At 41.5% G+C, this 19,089-nt stretch overlaps 1 protein-coding gene across 1 annotated transcript in view; it reads left to right on the top strand.

Annotated features, from left to right (window-relative positions):
• The window catches only part of dap (death-associated protein), a 65,321-nt gene that overhangs the window by 570 nt on the left and 45,662 nt on the right, over positions 1-19,089 (top strand). Inside the window, exon 2 of the mRNA XM_078229064.1 lies at positions 10,003-10,105. Within this exon, the coding sequence (XP_078085190.1) occupies positions 10,003-10,105 (103 nt within the window). The remainder of the gene's footprint in view (positions 1-10,002; positions 10,106-19,089) is intronic.

Here is a 19,089-nt window from a genome sequence, read left to right on the forward strand (position 1 = left end):
CACTTTTGAGGATATTTACTTAAAAATTCAGATCTTCTGTATTTCAGAATGTGTTTTCATAGTTTGGCATAGTTTCAAATCCATCTGCCAGCACAAGACAAGTCTGCTATCATTTAAAAGCAAGTAGGTGGCAGAAGCTGCATAAATAGGCACACTGCTGGAAATACTCAGATCTGTCAGTGCCTGTGGAGAGAACAAGTTAATGTTTCAGGTGTGGCCCCTTCTGACTGTCTGATTATTACGTGGTTTAATGTTCCACAAAAAATGATTTGGCTGGTTTTGCAAAAGCAGACTTAACTATCTATAAATCAAAAGCAAAATGCTGTGAATCCTGGGATGAGGGATTAGAAAATGCTGGAAAACGTTCAGCCGATTGAATGCAGGGAGGGAGATAGTTAACACTTAGAGGTGGTCACCTTTCTACAAAATGTTTTTTTTTCAGCATTTTCTGGTTTCATTTTGAAAAATCCATCCATTTGTTCCTTCGATTTTAAAATTCTCATTCTTGTTTTCAAATCCCTCCATGGCCTTTACCCTACCCAATCTTTGATTCGATTTATTACAATCTCCATAATTTACTCAAGCTCTGTCACCCTCTGAGATTTCTGCACTCCTTTCAGTTCTGAAAATTGTACATTGCCAATTTTAATTGTTCCACCATGTCTTCAGCCGCCTGGACTTTAAATTCCAGATGTCCCTCCCTAAACTTCTGTCCTTTCTATCCCTTGCTCTTCCTTTTAAAGTACGTTATAAAACCTTTGATTAAGTTTTTGCTCATCTGTCCTAATATTTTGTTCTTTTTCTGTGTCAAGTTTTATTTGATAACACTCCTATGAAATATGTTGGGTGGCACAGTGGTTAGCACAGCTGCCTCACCGCGCCAGAGGCCTGGATTCAATTCCGGCCTCGGGTTACTGTCTGTGTGGAGTTTGCGCATTCTCCCCGTGTCTGCATGGGTTTTCTCCGGGTGCTCCGGTTTCCTCCCACAGTCTAAAGATTTGCGGGTTAGGTTAATTGGCCATGATAAATTCCCCCTTATTGTCGGGGACTAGGAGGGTAAATATGTGGGGTTACAGGGATGGGACCTGGGTGGGATTGTTGTCAGTGCAGGCTCAATGCATGTTTGTTGAAGGATAAACCTACTTAAATGTCAATTATGGATAGAAAAATTTGTGCTCGTCAATTTTCAGTAATTAAATGCGCTTGTTCAGCATTTATTTGATTTGTTGGACTGTTTGTATTGTCGAAGGGGATCTCAAAACACTGCTTCTCAGATGTGTTTGACATAATACGTCATCTTTAATTTGTCCAACAGTTAAAGTTGCTTAATAGGTCAGTCATGTTGTGGCAATAATCTAGGCATCTGATATGTACTGTATTAGTCAATTAGGGATTGAGTACAACAATTGACCTCTGTGTTCCTGCACCAAGAAAGGGAAACATCAGCTAGGGCTCCTATTCCAGATCACCGTCAGTTGACTCTCGCTCTTAAGTACAGTATGGGGAGAAGGTGGGATCAAGCTACTGAGTTGGATGATCAGCCATGCTCCTACTGAATGGTGGTGCAGGCTCAAGGGGCTGAATGGCCACCTCCTGCTCCTATTTTCTATGTTTCTTTGTACGTTGGATGGCTGGGTTCAGCTCTAAGGTCCATCAGCAAAGTGTGTTCAATCCCATTTCCTCCTTGAAAAATGACCACATAGAAACCCTACAGTGCAGAAGGAGGCCATTTGGCCCATCGAGCCTGCACCGACAACAATCTCATCCAGGCGCTATTCCCATAACCCCACATATTTACCCTGCTACTCCCCCCGAAACTAGGGGCAATTTAGCATGGCCAATCAACCTAACCTGCACATCTTTGGACTTGGAATCGAACCTGGGTCCCCAGTGCTGTGAGGCAGCAGTGCTAACCGCTGTGCCACCGTGCTGCCCTCATTAGAGCTAAAGAGTCATTGCTGCCTTTAAAACCCAGCACATCGTGGATGCACTTTTCAGGAGGGCAGTGGTGAGCTGGGAGAAAGGCAGAGCAATGAGGTGAAAAATAGTCTGTTTTTCTCAGTTATTTAATCTTTGAGTTTATATTCATTCTAAATCTGCTTCCATGGGCATTAGATTTTCCACCCATTGACTGTGAGTAATTGAAGGTGTGACTTTATCTTTTTTCCCACTTTTTTGAGACGTTATTGTGTCATAGGTAATGGCCTGGAAGCCACTTTTTGTCACTTGTGAGCATTTTAGCCTGACGGATGATCGCGCTATTTTGCGACACTATAACAGCACAGTGTGAGTATTTGTGACGCTACAACCTGATCTTCCTGGGAACTGTCAGAGATGGCAAGACCCCTTTTAGCATCTCTGAATTTAGATTTGTGCTTCAGATAATAGGGTCGAATTTTACTTTCCTCCAGTCACGATCTGTGGTCTGTACAATTTCAACTTTGACCTCTTTTCCCCCTCTCTCCCCCTATTCAGAACAGCTGCATTTAAATCTTTAACCCCAATTTCACTTCTTAATGCAAACTGGCATTCCCGAGAAATGCGCATCAGAGTCTTGTTTCCAATGAATAATTATTTTTTGAAGATCAGACATGACTCCTCGGAGGGAGCCAATTTATTTTAAAAAGATAAGCTGGAAAAGTTGACCTGTAGATGCAGGAAGTTAACCCTCCTGCCAGTAGTTGAGAGAATCATTACATTTGTAGTTTTTTATTGATCTTTTACTGCACTGTCTGTTCTGATCCCAAACAGCAATGTTTATTTTGAAGGGACCTGACTTCCATGCACAAAAAAAGCTAATAATGGGAAGCAAGGTATGAGGGATACAGTTGACACTTACATAAAAGGTTTGCAAATTTGTTTGCACTATCTATGTTCTTTAATTTGTGATTTATCATGTGACTATGCAGATGGTGGCCATTGGGCCCATCATGCTTACTGGCTTTCCCTCTTGGTAAATTAAGCTTTGCACTGGGGCTGATCATTGGTAAAATCTACCTCAACATTTTAACACCCACCCAATTGGATATAGGGGAGAAATTTACAGGGAGGGACAAATTGAAAAGCTCTTTGAAAGAGCCATCACAGGCACAATGGGCTGAATGTTCTTCTGTGCTGTGAGATTTTGAGACTGCTTTGGTTTGATTTTGACCAAGTTCTCATCATGCATAAGGCAGTAAGCACTAATGGCCTCTAACCTCAAACAATGTAAAGTAGTGCGGTAGTAGTTTTGTATGATGACTTTCAGAAAGCATTCAACAAAGTGCCACACAGGAGGGTTTTTAAGAAGATGAAAGCTCATGGAATAATGGGGAAAGTGACAATATGGATACAAGATTTACTCAGTGACGGGGAGGATGGTGGTGAATGGAAGTTTTTCAGACTGGAAGGTCATTTTTAATGGTGTTCCCACTCATCAGTTTTGGGTCAGTTACCATTTTCAATTTGTATCAGCAGCCTAGAATTGGACATGTTGGGCTGTTTTATTAAGTTTGCAGATAGTATCAAGCTTGGCAAAGCAATAGCTATAGAGGTCAGGGTAACGTAAACAGGATGTTGACATGTGCAAAAACATGGTAGACAGAATTTAGTGTGGAGAATTATGAAATATGCACATTGGGAGGACTAATATGGAAAGGCAGTAGACTATAAATGGCATGAATATGCAAATGAATGAAGGGATCTTGGTACCCTGTACGCAAATCCTAAAAGATAGTTTTAATAAAAAAACATGGGTTATATAGGTTTATGAATAGAGGTATAGAGTATAAATGTAAATAGATCATGCTAGAGTTTTTTAAGTCAATGATTAGACCTTAGGTGGAGTTTGTGAACAATTCAGGAGTGTGATGGAATACTCTCCACTTGTTGGGATGAATACAGCTCCAACAACGCTCAACAAGCTCCACACCATGGACAAAGAAGCCTACTTGATTGGCATCCTATCTACCTCCTCAGCATTCACTTCCTCCACCACTGATACATATTAGCAGCAATGTGTACCATGTACGAGATGTACTGCAGCAACTCATCAAGTCTCCTTTGACAGCATCTTCCAACCCCATGATCTCCTCCTAGGACAGCAGATGCATGGGACCACCATCACTTGAAAGTTGCTCTTCAAACCATGTAGCATCTTGAGTTGGAACTGTGTTGCTCACCACATTTTGTAAAGGTCTTGGAAAGGGTTACCGGGAATGGGGGATTTCAGTTAGAAGAAGAGGTTGGAAAAGGTTCTTAGTTCTCCTTGGAACAGGGATGCTGAGAGGTAGTTTAATAGAGATTTCCAAAATGATGAGACATTTGAATAAAGTAGATAGAGAAAACTACTTCCTCTGCCAAGTGGGTCAACAACAAGAGGTCATAGAGTTACAATCATTGGTGAAAGATATAGCGGGGAAATGAGAATTATTTCTGCTCTGAGTTGTCAGGATCTGGAATGCTCAGCCTGAAAGGTGATGACAGCTGATTCCATATATAACTTGTGAAAGGGTGTCGGGCAGGTACTTCAGAACGAGGAATTTATGGTTTACGGACAAGATACGGAACTAACCATGACTCTTTCAAAGAGCAGTCACAAGTCTGAATGATCAGATAGCCTCCTTCTGGGCTGTACATTTCTATGAAAGACAGATAATGAATGGGTCAGTCAGTATCTGCAAGAGAAAAGTGGACTTCCATTTATTTTACACTGAAAGTTGTTTGGGTTTTTGGCTGTTTGTCGGTTTTGTTATAAAATGCAAGAAAATGATAAGTCATCATATATTCTGACCTCTATTCCCAATAAAATAGAACTGCTATTCAATATTAACTCATCAACCGACCTAGGTTATGTGTAAATGTTATGTGGAATTCTATTTTAATCTGTACATAGACAGAAGTGTTTCTTATGTATGCCGCCTTGACAGTCTCCAAGGGTGACTGAGGAATGATTACATAATTGGCTGGTTTAAAAGCCGTTTTAATGTTCAGCACACAAGTGACATTCATCTGGCAGGCAAGATTAGAATGTGATTTGTCTTGGTAAAAGGCAGCAGTATATAGGATGGGCAGTTGCACATTTCAATAAGCATTCCATTAGCAGAGAAATAAATCCTTCACTTGCACAATGGAAGACCTTGAAGATTTTGTAGTTCAAAAATCTCTCTGGTTCTAACTTGTTTATTTTTAACCTAATCGCTGTTTTCAAGAGAAAAGCACAAATGTTACTGCATTTGACACGTGAATCATTGAGAATTCAGCTCGAAAGCAACTGTTGAATTGCAGAGGAATTTACTGGTTAATTCGCATTTGACCCCTAAAATTTGTATTAGAATGCCGCACTTGAAGGTTAATGTGGACTAATCTTGCTAAGGTCTATATGACTAGTTTATCGGTCATCAAAAACCCATCATAACTTATTCTTTTGAAGTGGGAAAATAGACTTTGCGCAGGCAGTTTTAAAACCAACTATAACAAATCACAGGGCACGATGTTGTTTTGCACTGTTCCCTCCTCCTTCCCTGGTCTGTCCCAATGTCAAATACCATTCCTTTGTTTGAGAATCACAGCCACTACCTGACCTCTATGCCTGTGTTGCTTTCCATCTGGTTACAAGGTGTGTTACATACCTCTCAGGACACCCTTGCACTGTTGTCCCTCTCTAACCTGCCTCTTTTTTGTTTGAAGCGTCTTAACTCTCCTGAGTTCCTCTCTGTGAAAGATGGTAGAGTTGCCAGTTCTGACTGAACATATTCTTGGAGTTCTGATCACAAGACCTTCTGCAACAACCCCACCCAGTCAAACAGATTTTTTGCTTCTCTCCTAATATCAAACATAAAAATAAATAAAAAATGTTGGATGAAAATTAAAACAAAATGATTTTCCTCCTGAGTTCACAACCATGTCCAGGAAAGGAGAGAAAAAGAGGGAATTGCATTTACACAGCTCAAAGCAGGCTGCAGCCCACGACCAGAAACTCTGTAGGTTCTCTTGCCTGCCTGGTGCCAGTGTTAAAGATGAACTTTAGAGTTAAATTTTATTTATTAGTCACAAGTAAGGCTTACATTGACACTGCAATAAAGTTACTTTGAAATTCCTCTAGTCGCCTCAGTCCGGCGCCTCTTCGAGTCAATGCACCTAACTAGCACGTCTTTCAAACTGTGGGAGGAAACCAGAACACCCAGAGGAAACCCACGCAGACACGAGGTGAATGTACAAACTCCACACAGACAGTGACCCAAGCTGGGAATTGAACCTGGGTCCCTGGCGCTGTGAGGCAGCAGTGCTAACCATTGTGCCACCGTACTGCCTCTGGATTGGGAGGGGGAGGTTCCAGTTGTCGTGGTCCGCATAGGAATCAATGGCATGGATAGAACTAGGAATGATGTTCTACTGAGAGTCTGAGGAGTTTGTGTCCAAATTAAAATGCGGAATATCAAAGGTAAACATCTCCAGATTGTTGGGTGAGCCACGTGCCAATTGGCATCGGTTAAGAAAATCAGAAATAAAAGTGTAGCTCCAAGGGTGGAATACCTCAGAGTGGTTTGAGAGGAAGGGATTTTGAATAATGGGGCACTGATACTATTATTCTGGAATGAGAGAGATGTTTCCTTTGGGATGGGCTCCACTTAAATTGCACTGGGACCAGTATAGTCATGAACTGTATAATTAGAACTCTAAACTAACAGGTTGCGGAGGGGGGAAGGGAGGGGTGGATCGGGTGAAGGGAGATTTAGAAATCCAAAAGGAAATGTTGGAGGCAACAGGATAGTGTAGCAATGTGGGTAAGCACATGCGGTATGGGACAGGAAGGAACAGTAAGTTCACCAGTTACGGTGCATCAGTAAGTAAGGTCCATGCAGGAAATATCAGAATCTTTACAATGCGGAAGAAGGCAATTCGGCCCATCGTGTTTGCACTGGCTCATTGAAGGAACACCCTACCTAATATAATTCCTCTGCCTTTTCCCCTTAACCTTGCACATTAGCAAGAACATGGATAGCAATCCGGTTCCCTTTTGCATACCTCAATAGAACCTGCCCTTACCATCCTTTCAGGAAGTTTATTCCAGACTCTAACCACGCTCTGGATGAAAAAAGAACTTTTCTCGCATAAGTCCTGCTCCTTTTGCCCATTATTTTGAACCTGTGAATCTTGATGCTGTCTTGAGAGGGAACAGTTTCTCACTATTTACCCTGTACATACCCCTCAGAATCTTGAATATCTCTATCATGTCTCCCTTTAACCATCTTTTCTCCGAGGAAGACAGACCCAACCTTTCCAATGTAGCCTCATAGTTCTTTATCCCCAGAATCATTCTTGTGAATCTGCGCTGTGCTTTCTCCAATGCCTTTACATCCTCTCTCAAGTACGGTGCCCAGAACTGGACACAGTACTCCAGGTGAGGCCTAACTAGTGCCCTATATAAGTTCAACATGACCTCCTTACTTTTGTATTCAATGCCTCTTTTAATAAAGCTTAGGATACTATGTGCTTTATTAACTGCTCTCTCAATATGCCCTGCCATCTTCAATTACTTGTGTGCAAATACACCGAGGTCCCTTAAGAGTTTCTCCCTTTACTCTGTCTCTCCATGTTCTTCCTGCCAAAATTAATCACCTCGCACTTCTTTGCCATTGAACTTCATCTGCCACTAGCATGTCTAGGTCCTTTAAAATTCAAGACACCCTCATCACAGTTGACAGTGCTTCCAATCGCTGTACCATCTGAAAATTCATATAATCCCAACACTGCCCTCCGTGGAACTCCACTACAAACCTTCCTCCAATCTGGAAAAACAGCGATATATCACTAATCTCTGTTTCCTGTCACTCAGCCAATTTCTCAGCCAAGTGGCTACTTTCCCTTTTATTCCAGGAGCTAGAATTTTGCTCACAAGCTTGTTGTGTGGGACTGTATCAAATACCTTTTGAAAATTCACATGCATCACATCAACAGTATTGCCTTTATCAACCATCTCAGTTACCAACTCCAAAAAAAACCTCCACTTTAGTTAAACATGATTTTCCCTATCCTGCCCTGTCTAACTGACTGTTGATTTTGTCCTGAACCATAGTTTCCAAATGTTTCCCTACCACTGAACTCAAACTGACTGGCCTTTAGTTGCTCACGTTATCCCTGGAGGTCCGCAGCAGGTCTGGCAGCATCTGTGGAGAGATTTCAGATTTTCAGCGTCTGCAGAGCTACATGCCGGTGTTTTTAATTGAAATCGCCACTCTGAAAAAAATATCGGAGATTCCGCCTATTGTAATAATTCTGTAGATTTTCATCTTCGTAATGACATGGTTGTCTAAAACATGAGTTTGCCGAATGTTTTTGGGATTGTTTCTGGAGCAAGACATTGTGGAACCAACTAGGAAGAAAGTGAATTCGATCTAGTATTGTATGATGTAGTAAGTAGGGTAAATGAGTAATCTCATAGTTAAAGATCCACTGAGTTAATGAGTAATCTCATAGTAAAAGATCACCTGGGGACCAGTGATTGTAATGCAATTGAACTCCATGTTAAGTTTGAAAGTGACATACCCCAGTCACAAGCAAGAATCTTTAAACTTAAAGCCAATTACAAAGGTATAAGGAGCAAACTAATGAAGGTTCATCGGGCAAATAGATTAAGCAAACAGTGAGAAACATTGAAAGAAACAATTCAAAATATCCAAATCGATTCCACTGAAAAACAAAAACTCAGCAGGAAAGATCCAGCTGTGACTTATTCAGGAAGTTGAAGAAAATATTAGATTAAAAGAAGAGATTCGTCATGTTGCAAAAAATAATGGGAGAAATTGTTAATGGGGAATGAGACAATGGCAGAGACATTGAACAATTATTTTATGTCCATCTTAATTGTAGAAGGAACAAACTGAATACCAGACATAGAGGGTAAGCAAGGTGCTAAAAACTGAAACAAAAGTTAAGAGGGAAAAGACAAGGAACTAAAATCCGACAAATCCCAGGACCTCTAGCCTATGTCCTAGGGTTCTAAAAGAGATAACTGGGAGACGGTGGCTATGATTTTCCAATGCTCCTAGATTCTGGAATGGGTCCAGAGGTTAAGAAATGTAACTCTGCTATTTAAGAAAGGAGTGAGTGAAAAAGCCGGGAGCTACAGGCCGGTTAGCCTGACATAAGTCATCATGAACATGCTTGAATTTATTATTGAACAAGTCTTTCACAAAGCACTTAAGTCAGTATTGTGTTACGAAAAGAAAATTGTGTTTTACAAGTTACTGAGGATTATTGAGGATTAACTAGTTGTGTAAATAAAGGGGAATTGGTAGATATATACTTGCATTTCCAAATGGCATTCAATAAGATGCCATACAAAGAATAACAGGCAAGATGAGGGTTTTAGGAGTTGGGAGTAATATATTAGCATGAGAAGAGCATTGGTGAATGAACAGGAAGCATAAAGTAGGCATAAATGGTGCATTTCCCATTTGGGAGGCTGTGATGAGTGGAGCATCACTAGGATCAGTGCTGGAACCTCTGCTATTTACAATCTATTTAACAGGTAATGAATTGCACAAAGGGACAGAGAATAGTTTTCTGATGATACAGAGCTAGGTGGAAGCGTAAGCTATGGAGAGAAGGCAGAGAGCCTGCAAAGAGATATAAACAGATTAACTGAGTGGCAAATGGAGTATAATGTGGGGACATGTGAGGTTTTCACTTTGGCCGTAAAAGAAGAAAGGCAGCATCTTTTTTGAAAGGGGTGAAACTTATAAATGTTGATGTTCAGAGAGACTTGGGTGCATTGGTGCAAGGAACACAAAGTTTGCATGCAGGTATAGTGAGCAATCACAAAGCAAATGGCATGTTTGTGGTATGGAGATTGGAGTACAAGAATAAAGAATTGCACCTGGAATACTGTGTGCAGCTTTAAAGGATATGCTTGCCATGGAGACAGTGCAGCAAAGGTTCATTAAATTAGTCCCTGGATTAATTCTTTGCCCACCCTCCTCTTTTTCTTTCCTTGCTCTTATTCTCGCTGTCTCTCTCCAGTTAAAGCAGGCGGTATGCGGATCGTGAAGAAACACCAAGGCCCTGTGACCCAGGCTTCTGCTGTCGAGAAAGATAAAGAAAGCGAAGACTGGGAAAGCAACAGGTGAGGTTGACTTATCTCCAAGTGGAGCAATCGATAGTCCTTAAGTATGTTAACAAAAAGCAGAGCATGTGCTGATATGGTGACTTTAATCCCTCTGGTTGCAGGTATGTTTTACCTTGTGAGATTAGTATGTACAAAGTGATGACGCTGCAATTGAGAATAGTTGGCACCCTGAATGGAAAGACATTTTTACGCTGTTGAGCTTGCTCTGGCTCATTTTGTGTTCATGTGTCAAACTGGCAAGTGCAGTTCTTGTTTATAAAGTGGTAACAGTGGTATAATTCATTTCAAGGAAATTCTAAACCTCGAAGGGACTGAATTGACTGGGAGGTAAAGTCAGCAGGTGGATCCAGTCTGCTCCCACACTAGAGCACCATGACAAAGACCCCAGCCCCTCGCCCAACCCCTTACAGCCGGTAATCTTGAAGACAAAATAAGAGAAAACCCCCCAGGACCAATGAGGGAACAATTGTGGACAATTCTTGTCCCCTCTTTTCAAGTGATGGAAACCAGTCCAGGAGGTCATGTGGCCATTCCTGTAAAGTCAGTTACTTTTTGTATGATGCGACCTCTGTCCCATTCAAAAGCCAGGCCAACTCCATCTTGAAGGAATACAGAGAATCCGTACCCAGCACACCAACCACAATGAATGTAGTATTCTTTATCCTTTTTTTTTCTTCTCCTCTATCTTGCTTTGTTATGCCTTCAGTTGCTTGGCTAACAAATTACTTCCCATTTTAAAGGATACTGAGCCAGGAAAACCGTAAGATATAATAGAATCATCAAATGATGCAGCTGTTCAGCCCATTGAAAGTGCTATCATTTAGTCCCACTTTGGGCTCCATAGTCCTGACCTGCAAATGTTTCCCCTCCAGTATTCATCCAGTTCCCTTCTGAATGTTATTGACCTGCTTCCACCAGCCCCTTAGACAATACATTCCAGATCATCATTGCTACGTGAGGGGCATTTTGCTCACCTAAAATCTCTCCATTAAACGTAAATATTGTTTTGAATTATTGCATATCGCAAGGACAGCTCGTGATGGGCAGCAAATGCTGGCCTAGCCAGCAATGTCCACATCCCATGATCGAATAAAAAAAATAAGTGGAAGCATCAACAAGGGCATGCATAAATATTTGGCCTTATAGTATAAATTAGGGTACTTTGCTGGGATTGGAACTGGAGGGGTTAAATAAAGTGAATAGGCTTAGATGAGGGACTGGATAGGCAACTGGTTTAGGAAGAAGTTGGATTGAAAAGATGGCTCTTGAGAAAGCAAGAAAGAGCCAGGCTCAGGATTGCAACACCAGTGAGGAAGGTGGAAAAATCAACTCAGGGTCCCTTGAAGTTTCCCTACAGTGCTGAAGGAGGCCATACGGCTCATCGAGCCTGTACCAACAACTTACCCAGGCCCCATCCCCGTAATCCCACGCATTTATCCTACTAATTCCCCTGACACTAAGGGGCAATTTAGCATGGCCAATCAACCTAACCTGCACATCTTTGGACTGTGGGAAGAAACCGGAGCGCCCCCCGCCCCCAACCTCAGTGTTGGTATGATCCAATTCTCCAATAATAAAACCACAGCAAACTCGAGAGCTAAAAGAGTTTGTTTAAAAGTTTAAAGTTTACGCAGACACAGGGAGAATGTGCAAACTCCACACAGACGGTGACCCGAGGCTGGAATTGAACCCAGGTCCCTGGCGCTGTGAGGCAGCAGTGCTACCATTTCATCACGTGAACTTCCTTCAACCATCCCACCTCCTAATAATTTTATAACTGATACAAGAGCAGGAGTCCTGGGGGTTAACCTTTAATTTCTAGAAACCCTTTGATGGTTGTAAATTCTGGAGCAGGGTGAGGTGGCTGAAGGGTCTACTGCTTAATGGGAAGTGGGAATGAAGGGATGGGAGAGGTGGAACACTGACCTAAAGATGTGGTGAAGTGCACCTACTAGAACAGGGTGCCGAGATAGTGTCAGTAGAAAGTATTTAAAGCTCTAAGTAACTCTTATTGAAAGAGATTAACAAAAAGAACTGACGTCAAGGAACGTGGAGAAAAGAGTAGAAAGAAAAGTAGTTAAAACGTTGCAAAAACTTGAAGTAGAAATAAAATGTAGATTGAAGATTTTTTGAAATTGAACTTGGGATTCTATCAATGCAGAGCTGAACTCTGGAATACTGCTGCTCAGAGTAAATGCTTGGAGATATTAGACCCAAGACCTTCCATATCAATTAAATCCGAGTCAGATTTATTTACTGTTATTCATACTTTTTTTTTTAAAAAGAAAATTATTCCAGTCACAGATTCTGTATTCCATGCTCGGATGCAGAAAGAAGATATTTGGCAGTATTAGGGATATCCTTCGATTATCACTTCTGCTTTGCTGTGTTGCATCTTTCAGCATGTACTTGAGAAGCAGAAAATGTCTCCTTCAATGGAACCCATTGTTCACACCATTTCCCGTGCTGAGGGTTTTAATTTTCACACCACACAACACTTCAAAATTTCTGCAAAATGTTGTCAACAGTAGATAAAAAACCTTTCTGGTCTTTTGTTAAAAAATGTGATATTAAAAAAATGCAGTGAAAAGTGAATGGAAAATAACTGTTGGAACAATAGGATGAGGTTAATTTGCCATAAGAGGATGTCAAAATCAATTCTGACGATTATAGATTTGGAAGTGGGTGAAAAATTAGAGCTGTATTGCACCTAGCTATACAGATTTTAAGTAGGGCTGTTGAAGACTTGGGGATTTATGTTACTATTGATGCATAGATAAATAATGGCTGGATAATTAAAAATGGGTAAATGTGGTTTATTATCATGTGGTGATATTCAGAAGTACAATTAAAATAGTTTTAGTTGTGTTCTATGATTTGACAGTTACAGATCTAAGACTATGCTGCTCCAAGTGAGGCCCATTAAGTTTTGTAATACTGATGCCAAGAGAATGTTTTTTACTGAAGGCATCTAAAGCAACCATGTGTATTATAATTTGGCAAAAGGATTATAGATTGTAATTTCTCGGAGAGAGCTAACTAGCTACTTGAAATTAGAAGCACAAAATTGAAGAAACATGATGATGAGCAATTGAATGAAGCTTGACTGAGCAAAATAACTGGGAAAGACAAATTTATGCACACACAACAGCAGCCGCATGTTTTCTTGTCACTGAAGCTACAGTGACTTAGTTGGGGAGAGTAGGAGGGCGGTTCCAGAAGGCAAGGCCTAAACTGGCTAGATATCCATTGAATGTTAGGCCCAGGTGAGAAGGGATGAACTGGCTCCCCACGGTTCAACCTCCTCAATAAGAGACAACAAAGGTCTAAGTTTCTTTTTTACGAAGATATGCCTTTTCCAAATCATAATGTATTTTATTATTAAAACTAAGTAATAAGGTGCCAATCAAACAAGGCAGATTTATTAACCGGTAAACCAAGGGGGAAAAAATTGTGATGTCAAGCATTCTGTTGTCATGCAGTCATTAGGGTGCATGTGCGCGTACACACACACACACACACACACACACACACACACACACACACACACACACACACACACTCACAAATATATACAAATTCAATTTTAAAAATCAAAATGGTATACATTTAAGAGTCCTTTAATTGTCCTTGAGGCGTAGATTTTAAAAGTTACATCCAATTTTGTGTCAGCTGCTTTCTTGGATGTGATCAGTTGAAGATGTTGCAATCATTACAAGATTTCAGTTCACTGGTAGGTTTCTGGTAGAGTTGGCTTCTCAGACCGGGCGACCTGCTTATTCTAAAACGGAGATGGAGAGAGCAGCAGCCTTTGCTTCTTTCCTCTGCTGAAGACTCTCTGGACACTGCCTGTGTCACTTCCAATCTTCCTCTAATAGCTGGGCAGCCTTATCTTGAAATACTTCATCCATTGTGTATTTCCAAGAGGTTTTGGGTGGGTCAGTTTGTTGCGTCCCATTGTTTCACTATCCAGGACAGTAAAATCCTGCTGCTGATGAGGGATTTGTTCCTGCAAAACCTTGCAACGGCGAAATCGCAAACAATGAACATGCTTTTCATTGGGAGTCGATTGGATAGCTTCCAACAATCCGAGGGCAACATTGGTTTGTACAGTTACTTTACAACAAATAGCGGTCGGCAGGTGGGAGAAGCCTCTGAGCAATGGAACACATCTATTGAAAATTTTAAAAAGAGCCGAAACAGGTGAGAATTAAGTGTCTACGTCCAGGACTAATGGAAGGAATCTGCTTCCAGAGACTTCGACACCATCTCCTGCTAAAGTGTGTTCCGTCATGGCTGGCGTCTCCTCGGGTAAAGTGTGGATAATTGGTCGCAATGGTTGATGAGGGACCAAGAGAACAAGAAAAGATCAAAGTACTGCGCTCAGTTCATTGCGGCAGCCAAAATGTACAGGCAAATGGTGGGCTTAGTTTGGAAATTATACCAGTACCTGTTGATATGGAAGGGTCAGTCATGTGAAACATGCCCTGTTGCATGCTCATTGGTAGGAGTGCTTGATGTTCAGGGCTATTTTGCAAAGTGTGGGGCTTAAAATTACGATAAAAACATCTGAGCAAAATTTAAAATGGTTTAAAAATCTGAACTAAATCTGAATCAGGGACAATTGTGTTAAGATTTTATTGATATTGTTAAGATTACTAGTGTAGGTAGGGCATTGTTTAGTTAAATACTCTGATCATGAGAAAAATTGCCCCACCAAGGGCTGCCCACCTCCACTTGTCATTTTTTTGTTTCGTTTATTGAAATTTGATTTGTCAAAAGAGTATAAATAGGGGACTGTCTGCAACCGGCAGGGGCTGGAGGACATAATCATCCCCGGGAACCCCATTTTGATTTAATTTAAAAGTTTCCTTTTGAGGTTTAGTTTTTTGTTGCAGTGCCCCACCAAGGGCTGTCATCTATTTTATTCATTTTAATTTACTAATCATTGTTTATTATTAAGAGAGCATATAAATAGGGGACTACATTTCTGCTGTGACTCAGTTGGTAACACTTCTGCTTCTGAATCAGGAAATTGTGGGTTTGAAACCAAAAGAGAAAATGCTGGATAATCTCAGCAGGTCTGGCAGCATCTGGAAGGAGAGAAAAGAGCTGACGTTTCAAGTCCAGATGACCCTTTGTCAAAGTTGTGGGTTTGAGTTTCATTCCAGGACTTACTTGCAAAAGTTAATGCTGACGCAGTGCAGTATTGAAAAAGTGCAGCACTGTCGAAGATGCCCTTTTATTTCACAAGAGCATGTTGGGGGAAATGGTGACATGGTGGTCTTGTCACTGGACTAGTGATCCAGAGACCAGGGGTAATGTTCTGGTTTGGCAGATGGTGAAATTTGAATCCGATAAAAATCTGGAACTAAAAGTCTACTGATAACCTGAAAGCACTGTTAATTATTGTAAAAACTCATCTGAATCACTAATGTCCTTTAGAGAAGGACATCTGCCGTCTTTACCTGGGTTAAATTCCAGCCTTGGGTGACTCCCCATGTCTGCGCGGGTTTCCTCTGGATGCTTCTGTTTCCTCCCACAGTCCAAAGATGTGTAGGTTAGTTGGATTGGACATACTAAATTGTCCCTTAGTGTCCTCTGAAACGGCATAGCAAGCCACTTAGTTAAGTAAGTAAAGTTTATTTATTGGTCAAGAGAAGGCTTGTGACTAATAAATGAAGTTACTGTGAAAATCAAGGGCAATTAGGGATGGGCTACAAATGCTGGTCCTTCCAGTGACACCTACATCCCATAAATGACTTATTTTTAAGCCAGCTCCTGGGCATGGCTAAGATGGCCATTAACAGGTCCAGGCAGTGAGTGGTCAAGCGGATTGTCCAGCCTGACTGTCTGCCTCTCTTCTGGGGCCACATTTGCAGCCAGGTGTCCATTGGCACACATGAGGCCTTCTGCAACTGGTGGGCTGGCGTGCATCATTAGCCCCAAAAATGACATTTTAACTTATTTAGATAAGTTTCCTTTTGGAGTTTTTATTTCTGTTTCAATGGCTCTTTAAGGGGCTATCACTTCATTTAATTTGTTAATTCAACCTTTGGTTTCATGTTGCACACAAAAGAGTATAAATAGGGGACAGCTGGGACACTGTTCATTCTCATATCACTGCTCCAACATCCAAAGTCAATAAACTCTCTGGGGAAAGAAAAGCTCTGTGTCTTGGTTTTGACTTCACCACCCTGCTTGGATTCATAGAATTCATAGATTCATAGAACCCTACAGTGCCGAAAAAGGCCATTCGGCCCATCAAGTCTGCACCGACCACAATCCCACCCAGGCCCTACCCCATATCCCTACATATTTTACTCGCTAATCCCTCTAACCTACTCATCTCAGGACACTAAGGGGCAATTTTAGCATGGCCAATCAACCTAACCCGCACATCTTTGGACTGTGGGAGGAAACCAGAGCACCTGGAGGAAACCCACGCAGACACGAGGAGAATGTGCAAACTCCACACAGACAGTGACCCGAGCTGGGAATCGAACCTAGGTCCCTGGAGCTGTGAAGCAGCAGTGCTAACCACTCTGCTACCGTGCCGCCCATTCCGTTAACAAACTGCACTGTGATGTTACTCTGCATTGGATGGTCACGTGACCGAAAGTAGTGATTTGTGCACAAACTATTTTTGGATCAAGCAAGGCTCTAGCTTTCAATTATGTGGCCATGGTAGGAATGAGCAGATTACAACTGTAATGAAGACAGGACAATCCAATGTGAAACAACAAGTTGCATCACAGGCTAGAGAAAAAGTAAATCCCTTGGTTCCCCTTGAACGCTTCCATGAGCAAGATCAGTGCCGCATTGCTCTCTGAGATTGTATGATTGACCTGGGTGGAGGTGGTTTATTATGATATATTGCTGTTAGTATCCCGACACTTTTTTTTAGAAACATTCTTATTTCCAGGTATATCTATTTGACTTTGCTTCACTGATGGTCAACTTTCATTCTAGCAAGGAAGAAGCAAAAGGACTCGCTGGTTGTCCAACCAGGTGATGAGTGGGACTATTAACAGCAAGAGAATAATGTGCAAAGAAACATTAAATACTATGTAATTCAATGTTGTTACAGGACAGAAAAGGGCAGTTCTGTTCAAGTGGTCTATGCTAGTGTTTATGCTCCACACAAACCTTCACCCACCTTCATCAACCCTTTCACCATAACAACCTATTCCTTGCTCCCTCATGTACTTTGCTAGCTTTCCATTCAGTACATCTTTGCCATTTTCCTCAACTGCTCAATATAATAGCAAGTTCCGTGTTCTGAACACCTCTGGGTAAAGAATTTCTCTTAATTCCTTTGTGTTTATTAGCAGCCATCGTGTATTCATGGCTCCTTGTTTGGACTCCTCGCATGTGCAAACTTTCTGTCTACATCTATCCTATCAAGTCCCTTCAAAATTTTAAAGCTCTATTAAGGGCGGCATGATAGCACAGTGGTTAGCAGGGTGGCACGGTAGCACAGTGGTTAGCACTGCTGCTTCACAGCTCCAGGGACCTGGGTTCGATTCCCGGCTTGGGTCACTGTCTGTGTGGAGTTTGCACATTCTCCTCGTGTCTGCGTGGGTTTCCTCCGGGTACTCTGGTTTCCTCCCACAGTCCAAAGATGTGCGGGTTAGGTTGATTGGCCATGCTAAAATTGCCCCTTAGTGTCCTGAGATGTGTAGGTTAGAGGGATTAGCGGGTAAATATGTAGAGATATGGGGGTAGGGCCTGGGTGGGATTGTGGTCGGTGCAAACTCGATGGGCCAAATGGCCTCCTTCTGCACTGTAGGGTTTCTATGATTCTGAGTCAACCATTCTATTTATTCCCTTAAGAATGGGATCCCATCCTCTTCAAACTCCTAGTGATCAAGAAGCTGAGGAAGATGTTCTGGCATTGCCTTTTCCTATAAGACAAGAACAAGAGCTTCAGCTGATTTAAGATGACGAGAATTTGATGTTAGCCAAAGCTTTAGTGTAAATTTATGATCTCTATATTCACTACTGGGAGCTAAAAGATAAAAATAACAGAAACCAAATTGTGACTTTTTTCCAAAAAAGGAACAGGACATTGCATTACTTTAATAAAGATCCAGGTACAAAATAGTGTCCACAAGGGTTTCACCAGAGGATGAATAGAATTTTCTGCTTTAGTCTTTAAAACAAAAATGCATTGATATCTGAGAACTAATTAGTTAATTGCCAAAGATCCTTCGAGAAACATACTGAGATCAAGTTTAAACTGAATGTATTATATCCAGTCAATGTAGATTGCTGTGCAGATTTTGTTCTTTAAAACAAGGTATAGGTGACTGAAAAGTGGAGATGGTGCATGGTGGTAATGCCACTGGACTAGTAATCCCGGGATCCAGATTAATGCTGTGGGGATACAGTATCAAATCTCACTCGGACAGCTGGCAGAATGTAATTTCAATTAATTAATAAATTAAACTGCTGAAAATCTGGAATTGAAAAGCTACGATCAGTGTTGATGACTGTGAAAACTATCATCGTTTCTTGTATAAACCCATCTGGTTAACAAATGTCCTTTAATGCCATCCTCACCTGGTCTGGCTTGCATGTGTCTCCAGACCCACAGCAATGTGATTGACTGTTATTAATGACCACTCAGTTGCGCCAAAGCTCTACAGAAAAATCAAACTGGAATAAAACCACCATCAATCCAATCCATTCACCAGCCTGTTGACCCTGCAAAATGTCCTCCTTGCTAACGACTTGGGGCTGGTGCCAAAATTTGGAGAGCTGGTATACAGACTAATCAAGCAACAGCCTGACATCATCAGACGCGCTGAATCATGCCTTACAGTCGATGTCTCAGATACCGTCATCACCATGCCTGGGTACATTCTGTCACACCAGAAGGGCGTACCTACTAGAGGTGATGGCACAGTGATAAACAGTCAGGAGGGAGTTGGCCCTGGGAGTCCTCAACATTGACTCTGGACCCCATGAAGTCTCAT

Source organism: Mustelus asterias, chromosome 2, assembly GCF_964213995.1.
Source record: "Mustelus asterias chromosome 2, sMusAst1.hap1.1, whole genome shotgun sequence".
NCBI lineage: Eukaryota > Metazoa > Chordata > Chondrichthyes > Carcharhiniformes > Triakidae > Mustelus > Mustelus asterias.